The following is an 11,525-nucleotide window of genomic DNA, read 5'->3' as shown; positions in this document are numbered from 1 at the left end:
CTGACATGGCCCTCAGCTGCAGCTCTGGCCCAGATGTCACCAAGACATTGAGTAGCAGCGCAGGCCACTCAGATCTGGATGCATCCTGGCCCTCGGACACCAACCTGGACTCAGGTGGCTGACCTGACTCCGGGCATCCTCATGGCACTTGGTGGCAACAGGAGACACATACGTCAATCTGGATCCTGGCTGCTATAGGGCCACGGACCCAGACATGGCCCCGGGCAGCACCCGGGGCCCAGATGGCACAGTGGTCCTGGTGACAGGACAGTCCACCCATCTCTATTATGGCCCCTGCTATGGCGGGGCCCCAGATTCCAACCAAGTTGCAGGCTCCGGCTCAGTCTTTTATCATCTTAAACGGTACACTTGTCACTCCCATGAGTGACTTTGTATCTTTTGTAAATCTGCTGTGTATATCCAGAAATACTTAGTATTCCTTTGCATGTTTTAAAACTTTTCACAGGCCATGGTGGAGGTGCAGGCCTTTAGTCCCAGCACTCGGGAGGCAGAGGCAGGTGGATCTCTATGATTTTTTTTTTTTTTTTTGGTTTTTCGAGACGGTTTCTCTGTGTAGCTTTGCACCTTTCCTAGGACTCACTTGGTAGCCCAGGCTGGCCTCAAACTCACAGAGATCCGCCTGGCTCTGCCTCCCGAGTGCTGGGATTAAAGGCGTGCGCCACCACTGCCCGGCTGGAGCTCTATGATTTTGAGGTCAGTCTACAGAGTGAGTTCCAGGACTACATAATAAAGACCTTGTCTCAAAAGACGACGACAGTTTTGGAGCCTAGGGCCTATGCTGAGACACTCTGCTCACCCTTGGTGTAGGGAGGAGGGGACTGGACCTGCCTCAACTGAATCTACCAGGCTGGGCTGACTCGCCAGGGGAGACCTTGCCTTGGAGGAGGTGGGAATAGGGGGTGGATTGGGGGGAGGGGAAGGCTGAGGGGTGGGAGGAGGGAGAAGAGGGGAATCTGAGGCTGATATGTAAAATTAAATTAATTATAAAATAAAAATATTAAAAAAGATACAATAGTAAATAAATAAATGACTTTTCATAAATGGCGTCACATGGCCTGAACTCCTTTGCAGCTTCTGTTCTTTGAGCTCATGTGTTTATTAGCATCTTTTTCTTCACAGAGTTAAGGATTAGACCCATTTATTTGGGTTTAAGCCTTAGCAGGATCCTGCCCTATAAAAGCCTCCTGGAGGGAGGGTGGTATCCCTGCTGTCAACAGAGGCTGTGCGCTGGCCCTGCCTCGGTCACCAAGTCTTTCTTCTATTCCTCTGAGGTCAAAGAGACTTGTTTGGATGCTCGGATCGTGGTTTCCCCAACTGCCCCGTGGGTCACAGTTGCTCCGACTATAGGTTGGAAGATGTATGTAGAGAAGGGCGGACACAATGTCATTAAAAAGTGGTAGAACCGGGCGGTGGTGGCGCACGCCTTTAATCCCAGCACTCGGGAGGCAGAGGCAGGCGGATCGCTGTGAGTTCGAGGCCAGCCTGGGCTACCGAGTGAGTTCCAGGAAAGGCGCAAAGCTACATAGAGAAACCCTGTCTCGAAAAACCAAAAAAAAAAAAAAAAAAAAAAGGGTAGAGTCCAGAGGTTACCCTATCAGGAACCCAGCAGGCCTGCAAGGAGCTGTGGGGTTGGATGAGCGCCGAGTGGGAGGGTGTTGGGTGGGTGTGGCCTTGACTCCGCCCAGGCTCCGAGGCTATTAGAAGGTCCACGCAGCTGGAATTGTGGCGTAGTGGTGGTGTGGCACACTCGCCTATGACGGCACCAGCCGGGTCAGCTTCCCCTCTGGTCTGAAGTGAGGTCTGAGCCGACATGGAGCAGGAAAATAGGTGGCCGGCTGTGCATCAGACTCCCACGGTGAGTTTGTGCTCCAAGCCCAAGGAGGCTTGTTTAGTCGATAATACGTTTTGAATCAAGCATTAGAGCCTGTGTTGGGTGGTGAAGGGAGGGATTTGTGTACCGTGGGAAGGGTGGGGAGGAAAACGTATTTATTGAGCCTTTGCCAAACTCCACCAATTACAGCGTGAGCTAATTTTTGTTCAAAGATGGTTTCTCTGTGTAGCCCTGGCTGCCCCGAACTCATTCTGTAGACCAGGGATTTGAGAAGGATTGGAGAGAGGGATTTGTGTGCCATAGAAAGGGTGGGGAGGAAAAATGTATTTATTGGTGCCCTTTGCCAGATTCGACTGATTATGGCATGACTTAATTGGGGGGGGGGTGGCGCAGTTCAATGATGGGTTCTCTGTGTATCCTTGACTGTCCTGAAACTCACTCTGTAGATCAGGTTGGGCTTGAACTCACAGAGATCTGCCTGTCTCTGTCTCCAGAGTGCTGGGATTAAAAGTGTGTGCCACCACCGCCTAGCTCCATGTCCTGCTTTTAAAAACATTAATAATCTTATTTTTATTTATGTTGGGACAAGGTGTCTATGCTGTACTGGGCTATGTAGACGAGACTAGCCTCAAACTCGAGACTGGCCTGCCTTTGCCTCCCCAGTGCTGGGATTAAGGGCGTGGACCAATGTGCCCAGTTTATTTTTGGTAGGATTCAAGTTGTGTAGAGCCACACATGTCCAAAATAACCTAAAAAAAAATTAAAGCCTTTAACTCAAACACTCCCTCCAAAAGTGCTCTTGGAGAATAGGGATGCTCACTTCAAGGCAATAATTAGAAAGCCATTGTGAGGAACCAGGTGTGAGTTAAAATGCCAGGCCTTAAGTAGAAAGGAGAAACTGAACATAGGGAGTTGTTGGAGAGGAGACAATCACAACTGGTGATTGGATGAGGGTTCCAAAAGCACAGAGCTCTCCTGATGTCATATAAGTACTAAGTAGCCAAGAGGTGATTTAAGATGTAAAGGGGATTTCTCCAAACTGAAAACAAGCACCAATTTATCCAAGGGATCTGAACATCAGTGGGTGAAATCATGGACACAGAAGGACAGCTGTTCTCAGATCTAGGCGGTGAAAGTAGCCTAGGATAGCCCAGCAGACTTCTCCCTTACAGGACTAGGTGTGAAGAATGACATTTGCTGAGACAGATTGGGATTGTGGCTGGGGTAACTTGACCAGAGACTAGGAAAAAGGCCAGGAAAGTGCGTGCACGTGTGTGCTTGTGCTGAGAAGTGTTGAACACGTGGGAGGCAAGATCTCTGAGTTTGAGAGGCCAGAGTTGCAAGATAGCCAGGGATACACAGAGAAACCCTGTTAAAAGAAAAAGAAGAGGCCAGGTACCTTAGCTGGGCGGCGGTGGCAACACACATCTTTAATCCCAGCACCCGGGAGACAGAGCCAGGAGGAACTCTGTGAGTTCTAGGTCAGCCTGGTCTACAGAGTGAGATCCAGGACAGGCACCAAAACTACACCAAGAAACCCTGTCAAGAGGCTAGGTACCCCAGAAATAATCCCTCACATGCTTTTTGTTGTTGGGTTTTGTTTTTGTTTTTTTGAGACAGAATCTTGTTTGTTTTTTGAGATGGTTTCTCTGTGTAGCAGCTCTGTAGACTAGGCTGGCCTCAAACTCACTGAGATCTGCCTGTTCCTGCCTCCCAAGTGCTAGGACTGAAGTTATGCACCACCACCACCCTGCTGAGACAGAGTCTTTACATAGTCTGGCTGTCCTGGAACTCACTGTGTAGGCCAGGCTGGCCTTCATCTTAGAGATCCCCCTGCCTCTGCCACCTATATGTCACCACTTCCAGCTTGCTGAAATACTATTAGATACATTAAAATTAATGACAATTTCTTTCTTTCTTTTTCTTTTTTTTTTTTTTTTTTTTGTTTTTCGAGACAGGGTTTCTCTGTATAGCTTTGGTGCCTGTCCTGAAACTGCTCTGTAGACCAGGCTGGCCTCGAACTCACAGAGCTCTGCCTGCCTCTGCCTCCCGAGTGCGGGAATCAAAGGCCTGCGCCACCACTGCCCAGCGACAATTTCTTTTGTGTTTATTCTGTAACTATTTTCTTTGTGGGTCTCATGGAAATTGGTGTCAACCCAGCTTCCATGTTGTAGTATTATACTCTATATGTATATAGTATTATCTATTTATCCTAAATTCAAGTTTATGATCTTCTTATTTCTAATATTTCTACTCTAAATCTCATTCTTTGTTTTTTTGTTTGTTTGTTTGTTTTGTTTTGTTTTATTTTTTCTTCTTGAGACAGTTTCTCTGTAGCTTTGGAGCCTGTCCTGTTTAGACCAGGCTGGCCTCGAACTCACAGAGATCCCCCTGCCTCTGCCTCCCAAGTGCTGGGATTAAAGGCGTGTGCCTAGTAATATACTTCTAGTTGTACTTTTTCGTTTCAGCCTCCAACGGAGCCCCCATTCGAACGTTTTGCAGGGCAGTCAGTTAACTTCTCCACTTTTGTTTATCGGGTATGCATTCCTGTTTCTGGTTTGTATTTTTTTTGTTGTTGTTGTTTTGTTTTTCGAGACAGGGTTTCTCTGTGTAGCTTTGCGCCTTTCCTGGAACTTGCTTTGGAGACCAGGCTGGCCTCGAACTCACAGAGATCCACCTGCCTCTGCCTCCCGAGTGCTGGGATTAAAGGCGTGTACCACCAACGCCGCCCGGCCTGTTTCTGGTTTGTAGCTGGTTTTGCTGGATACAGAATTTTTGCTTTGTTCTTTGTTTGAAATAGCCTCTCACTCTGCAGCACTAGTGCACTCACCATGTAGCCCAGGCTAGGAGGAAACTCTAATTACAGGCATGTGCACCTCACCTCCATCAGACAGCATAGCATTCTTCTTCTTCTTCTTTTTTTTTTTGGTGGGTGTTTTAAGACATGGTTTCTTTGCTGTTCTGGAGCTCACTCGGTAGATCAAGCTGGCCTTGAACTCACAGTGATCATCCTGCCTCTGCCTGGCTAGTGCTGTGCTGGGATTAAGGGTGTGTGTCACCACCGCCCAGCTCAGACTTAAGAAGACAAAGAAGTCTTAATAAACCTGTTAGCCAGGCAGCGGTGGTGGCGCACGCCTTGGATCCCAGCACTCGGGAGGCAGAGCCAGGAGGATCTGAGATGAGGCCAGCCTGGTCTACAAAGGGAGTTCCAAGACAGGCTCCAAAACTACACAGAGAAACCCTGTCTTGAAAAAAAACAAAAAAACAAAAAACAAAACAAACAACGAACCTCTTGCAATATTGGGATCTGAATCCAGGGTCTTGAATGCTCTCATGTGGTAGGCAAGCATTCTACCACTGAGCTTGGCCCCCAGTACCTAAAGTGGGTTTTTGTTTGTTTTGTTTTGTTTTGGGTTTATTGAAAGGAACTTTGGTTTTTGAGCATGTATCTTTGTGGTATGATTGAGCATTCCTTGGGTATATGCCCAAGAGTGGTATGGCTGGGTCTTGAGGTATATCAATTCCCAATTTTCTGAGAAACCGCCATACTGATTTCCACAGTGGTTGTACAAGCTTGCATTCCCACCAACAGTGGAGAGTGTTCCCTTTGCTCCACATCCTCTCCAACATTGACTGTCATTAGTGTTTTTGATCATAGCCATTCTGACGGGTGTAAGGTGGTATCTCAGAGTTGTTTTGATTTGCATTTCTCTGATGATTAAAGATGTTGAGCATTTCTTTAAATGTCTTTCAGTCATTTGAGATTCTTCTTTTGAGAATTCTCTGTTTAGCTCTTTAGCCAATTTTTTTAATTGGATTGTTTAGTATTTTGATGTCTAGTTTCTTGAGTTCTTTATATACGTTGGAGATCAGTCCTCTGTCAGATGTGGAGTTGGTAAAGGTCTTTTCCCATTCTGTAGGCTGTCTTTTGGTCTTATTGACCGTGTCTTTTGCTCTACAAAAGCTTCTCAGTTTCAGTAGGTCCTTTTTATTAATTGTTCTCAGTGCCTGTGCTACTGGTGTTATATTTAGGAAGTGATCTCCTGTGCCAGTGCGTTCAAGAGTACTTCCTACTTTCTTTCTTTTTTAAAATTTATTTGCACACACATGTGCAGGACCATGTGTGCCACAGCATGAGTGTAGAGGTCAGAGGACAGCCAATGCTTGGGGAGTTGATTCGATTCTTTCCACTATGTTTATGGTGACCAAACTCAGGCTGTTAGTCTTGAACTGTAAGCACTTTACAGGCTGAGCCCTCCTCTTGGCCCTTGTATTGGCTATTTGTTTTGTTGGTTTTTTGAAGCCCCAGCTGCCCTGGAACTCAATCTGTAGACCAGATTGGCCTTGAACTCACAGAGATCTGCCTGCCTCTGCCTCTCAAGTGTAAAGGCATGTAAATTACCACCAATGGGCTAATTTAAATTTTTTTCTTTTCTCTTTTTTTATTTATTTATTTTTCTATTATCAGCTTGATACAGTATAAATTCTTATCCTAGTAGTGAAATTAGCTTCTCAGTTTCGAGAGGTCCCATTTATTAATTGTTGTGCTCAGTGCCTGTGCTGCTGGTGTATATTTAGGAAGTGATCTCCTGTGCCAATGCGTTCAAGAGTGCTTCCTACTTTCTCTTCTATTAAGTTTAGTGTAGCTGGATTTATGTTGAGGTCTTTGATCCACTTGGACTTGAGTTTTTGCATGGTGACAGATGTATCTATTTGTAATCTTTTACATATTGACATCCAGTTATGCCAGCACCATTTGTTGAAGATACTTTCTTTTTTCCATTGTATAGTTTTGGCTTCTTTGTCAAAAATCAGGTGTTCATATGTGCGTGGATTAATGTCAGGGTCTTCAATTCGATTCCATTGGTCCGCATGTCAATTTTTATGCCAGTACCAAGCTGTTTTTATTACTATAGCTCTATAGTAGAGCTTGAGGTCACAGATGGTGATGCCTCCAGAGGTTGCTTTATTATACAGGATTCTTTTAGCTATTCTGGGTCTTTTGTTTTTCCATATGAAGTTGATTTTTTTTTCCAAGTCTGTGAAGAATTGTGTTGGGATTTTGATGGGGATTGCATTGAATCTGTAGATTGCTTTTGGTAAGATTGCCATTTTTACTATGTTAATCCTACCTATCCATGAGCATGGGAGATCCTTCCATTTTCTGTTATCTTCTTCAATTTCTTTCTTTAGAGACTTAAAGTTCTTATCAAACAGGTCCTGGAACTTTGGTTTTTGTTTGGGTTTCTTTTGTTTCTGATGGTCTCTTAGCCCAGGACAGTTTTCACCCCTGAACTTATTTCTTCACCTGAAATGATGGTATACCTGCCTTATCCTGGAACTCACTATGGAGACCAGGCTGTTCTATTGGATTTAGAGGTCAGCCTGCCTCTGCCTCCCAACCACTGCAATCAAAGGCGTGTGCCACTAACTACACTTGGCTCCCCGTGCCTACCTTAACAGGAGATTTTTAACAGATTTAGGCCCCAGGAGCAGTAGATGGAGCAGAGCTCCAAGGGAAGGAAGCACCCAAGTGTGGATGCGGACCTCTTGAGCAGTGGCCCAAACACCTTTCGTTTCTTTTATTTGAATACCTTATTAGAATTCTGTTGGGTTATGGAGTGTGCCAAGAGTGGAATTAATTCTCCTAAAATTTCTAATGTAACCCAAGTGACTAATAGCCACATTAGTATTCTCTGACGTCCACTGAAGTCCCTAATCTAACAACTTGCAGTTTAATTTAAATGTATCGAGTCATTAGTATTTTGAATCATCAAAAACAAAAACTTCACATGCATAAAAATGACTCATTCCACGCGCCGTTAATGAGACAGTGCTTAACAATTAGACGAAGCTGGTATTTGCTCAGATACAAAGGAAGTCTGGGGTGCCTCAGCAGGTAAGGGTGTGTGCTGCCAAGCCTAACGACCCGAGTTCAATCCCTGGAATCCACATGCAGGAAGAGAGGTTTTCTATATAGAGTTCTTAAATTTTTTGTTTTGTTTTGTTTTGTTTTTGTTTTTCTGAGGCAGGGTTTCTCTGTGTAGTTTTGGTGCCTGTCCTGGATCTCACTCTGTAGCCCAGGCTGGCCCAACTCAGAGATTCGCCAGGCTCTGCCTCCCAAGCGCTAGGATTAAAGGCGTGCGCCAGGCCACCCGGCATATCATTGGGATTACAGATGCATTTGTTATCAAGCCTGACTTTATGTGGGATCTGTGGATTGGAATTCAGTTTGTGTGGCAAATGCTTTATTTATTCACTGGAACACCTTCCCCAGTTCTGGTCTTAAGCTTGTACCCATTCTGGAGTTCGGGAGAGCTGAGAACTGACAGTTGGACATCCATGCTGTCATTGGTGATATGGTAAGCTCCATAACCAGACAAAATTCCAATAAAATGATGAGCTCTCACAGATGGAGCTGCACCTCCAAAGATCTAAATAGCACAATGGCCACATCATCAAAACCAACTTAGGTCCTCTGAGTGTACCTTTCGTAAGCCAGGTGGAATAACTCTTCGTGTCTGAACCTTAGCACTTAGCAATAGAACAAGGCAGGGGGATTGCTTGCTGGAAGTAGGCAACACAGTGAATTCCAGCGAGCCTGATGTGGAGAATGGAACCATGGGTAATTCTCTTCTCTCAGCCTCTCAAGCTCCTTGTGGTAAACCATGGTCAGTTCATGCATGGCCTGCTTCGTAGGACTGGGAAGGAGAGATGTGTGCAGCTTAGAAGTAGAGTGAAGGGGACTTTCTTTCAGATGACTCTTTTCTTGTAGGATAATGAGCAGTCGACACCAGCGTTGCATGTATCTGTGTCTCCTGGAAACAGTGGAGTTCATCAGCCACCGACCACTCGACATTTATCGGGGATGTCAAGGCCTTTTATGTTATCTGCTGAGGAGTCCAGGCAGAATACGGGTGAAGGGGAGTCCCAGTTCATTATGTCACTACCCGAGCATAGTGCCAGGTACTCCTCTCAACTGACTCCTCCACCTTCCCAGATGTATCATCAGACGCCATCGAACCACCAACCAGGGAGAATGATTGACGCGGGATCCCACATGATGCCCTTAGGGAATCCCGGTACTCTGGGAGTGACCATAGCCTTTAGAGAGAATCTGATTCCTCACAGTAGCCTGCCAGGCTCAGCTTCCGGTGGAGTCCCAGTAATGACCCACAGCAGTACCCCAACAATGCCTTATTCTGTCTCCTCAGCAGTACCTGCTACCACAGGCTCTTTAAATCATGGAATATTTTTGGTTCCCAGCATGCCTTCCACTGTGACCCATGCCATATCCCCCTCTATGGATCAGATGTTGCACTTAAGTCCCTACAACCCTGGGCTAGCCACACCTCGGCTCCAGCCATTGCTAACATTAGAATCCCAGGACTCACGTGTGGCCCAGTCAAATCGCCTGGAAGAACCTTTCGTACACAAGCAGCCCACAACTGCTCCACAGGGAACAGAGAACCCTAGTGTTCCAGGAGGGGCACCCAGGAGGCTACCCCCAGTGTCAAGGCCTTACGTCTGCACATACAGCAACTGTGGAAAAGCTTATACCAAGCGTTCTCACCTGGTCAGTCACCAACGCAAACACACAGGTAAGTGAGGTGTTGGGTGGAGAAAGGGATGTCGGGATCTTTGCTCTCTCTAAAATTTTGGATTTATTATGTGAATGAATGTTTTTGTCTCCATGAATGTCTGTATACCACATGCATGTCTAGTGCCCATGGAGGCCAGAAGGAAGCTTGGAGGCCAGAAGGAGGCTTGGGTGCCCTGGAACTAGAGTTAAACAGACGGTTGTGAGGCACCACATGGATGCTGGGAAGTGAACCCCAGCCCTCTCCAAGAGCAACAAGTACTCTTCACACTGAGCCAATTGTCCGGCCCATCTTTTTTTTTTTAATTTATGCAGGACCACTGATTTGTGATTTCTTTGGGATTGACCCTTTCTCTTCCAAGCTTGGAACCAAGTGGTCCTGCTCTCGCCAGCTTGCCATCCTCTCTGGTGGTCCTGCCTCCCACTGGTTCCTTCTCTTCTTTTGATTTCTCAGCCTTGAATGCTCTTGCCTCAGAACTAGAACTCTTCCTTCCCATTGGGGCTTTTTCTACTCAATTTAACTCTCCCATGTCACTCCCTAGGTGAGAAGCCCTACGTATGTGACTGGGAGGGCTGTACTTGGTCTTTCTTTCGCTCTGATGAGCTTGGACGACATAGACGGATCCACACCAGGGATCGACCACATAAATGCAAGGACTGTGGCCGACAGTTCATGAGATCCGACCATCTCAAGCAACACCAAAAAACTCATCAAACTCATCAAACTCATCAGCGCCTGCCAGATTTCCAGACGCCTCAGGCCAACAGTGGACAGACAGATGGACAGATAGGTGGTCCTCTTGCTCCTGGTCAGGGGCTTTAGCTCCCTTTCCTGGATTCTCAACCCAAGACCCTGTTGCCCGAGACCGGGTCATCTCTGGGGTAGGTGAAAGTTCAGATGGACAGGAAGTGGTGGGGAAGCCCACAGGAAGCTTTTGACACCATCATGGAGTCCTCAAAATCTGGTGCCCGCCTCTCAGGGATTTACTGACTTCTGCAACTTAGCCAGATGGAAGATGAGTCATAGATTAGACTTAATTAGAAAGCTCTTTTCTCCTGTCAATCCCTAGCAGGAAACACTCTCATGCCTGCTCCATGAAACCCATGTTCTCTCCCAGGGTCTTCCACAGTTTCCAGGGCCAGACCATGGGAAAGATCGTAGTGCTAGAAGGTACTAGACACATCGTGCTCTACATCAGACTCTCTCTGGCCTTCACTCATCCACCCAGAGTTTCTCTTCCCAAGTCTTCGACAGAATACCCCACATAGGACATGACATCTGGCATTCCATGGGGCCACCAAAATCAAGCCTTGTGAGGAGACTAATACTCATGGGGAAACTTCAATGGAGGTGAGATAGGGGAGAGGCAGGTAGCAATTCTCCTCTCCTATCCCCACGAATTGTTGCTCCCTGATAGCGCAGTCTGTGGGAGACCCCCCAAGCAGCCCGCAGACACCCCACCCCCTTCAGCGTTGGTCATGAAGCAGAGCCCATCATGGAAATGTGTGGCCTTAGACCACTTCATTCCTTCCGTTCCCCGTTGATGTTCTCCCGCCTGTTCCTTGGCTTTGAATGTCCCCAATAAAAGCGGTGTGTAGGCTGTTTATCAGATGGCTTGGGCAATGGGAGGCTCAGGACAAGTCTCACTGTAACTTCTTCCTTACCTGGCCCAGGTACCCGGTTGCAGATTGTCATTGGTGCATTCAAAAAGTGTTACATTTATTATGTGCACATGTGTGGAGGTCAGCAACAACTGGGGGAGTCACTGATCTTCCAGCATGTGGGTGCCTGGGATTGAACTCAGGCTGCCGGGCTTGGCAGCAAGCACCTTTCTCTCATGACCCATCTTGATGGCCTTCATTTGGCTTTGCTTTTGAGAAAGGGGTTCACTATGTAGCTCAGGCTGGCTAGCATCTGTCTTCTGGAGTTGTGAGCACCCACCCAGCTTCAGGTTGCCTCCCTTATCCTGCCTTCTGGTTTTGAGGGACAGTAACTCTCCTGGTAACTCATCCTGGCTGTCTAGAACTTCTGGATTCAGTTGGCCATTTTACTGATCATGTAGCTAATAGAAA

General features: G+C 46.7%; 1 protein-coding gene across 1 annotated transcript; it reads left to right on the top strand.

Moving 5' to 3' along the window:
- The first annotated feature begins 1,804 nt into the window (after window positions 1-1,804).
- Klf17 (Kruppel like factor 17) lies at window positions 1,805-11,078 on the top strand. Its single transcript, XM_028893235.2, has 3 exons — window positions 1,805-1,876; window positions 8,628-9,453; window positions 9,995-11,078. Exons 1-3 carry the CDS (start codon window positions 1,832-1,834, stop codon window positions 10,273-10,275), a joined length of 1,152 nt encoding a protein of 383 aa, XP_028749068.1. The 5' UTR covers window positions 1,805-1,831; the 3' UTR covers window positions 10,276-11,078.
- The last annotated feature ends 447 nt before the right edge of the window (window positions 11,079-11,525 follow it).

The sequence above is a fragment of the Peromyscus leucopus genome, chromosome 2 (genome assembly GCF_004664715.2).
Source record: "Peromyscus leucopus breed LL Stock chromosome 2, UCI_PerLeu_2.1, whole genome shotgun sequence".
Taxonomy (NCBI): domain Eukaryota; kingdom Metazoa; phylum Chordata; class Mammalia; order Rodentia; family Cricetidae; genus Peromyscus; species Peromyscus leucopus.
Note: the sequence above shows the minus strand (reverse complement) of the source record. Positions and strands in the feature narration are given on the sequence as shown.

Coding starts and splice junctions, on each gene's coding strand:
- Klf17 (XM_028893235.2), top strand. CDS start 1,832: ATGGAGCAGGAAAATAGGTGGCCGGCTGTGCATCAGACTCCCACG. Junction 1,877..8,627: donor CTGTGCATCAGACTCCCACG/GTGAGTTTGTGC, acceptor CTTTTCTTGTAG/GATAATGAGCAGTCGACACC. Junction 9,454..9,994: donor TCACCAACGCAAACACACAG/GTAAGTGAGGTG, acceptor GTCACTCCCTAG/GTGAGAAGCCCTACGTATGT.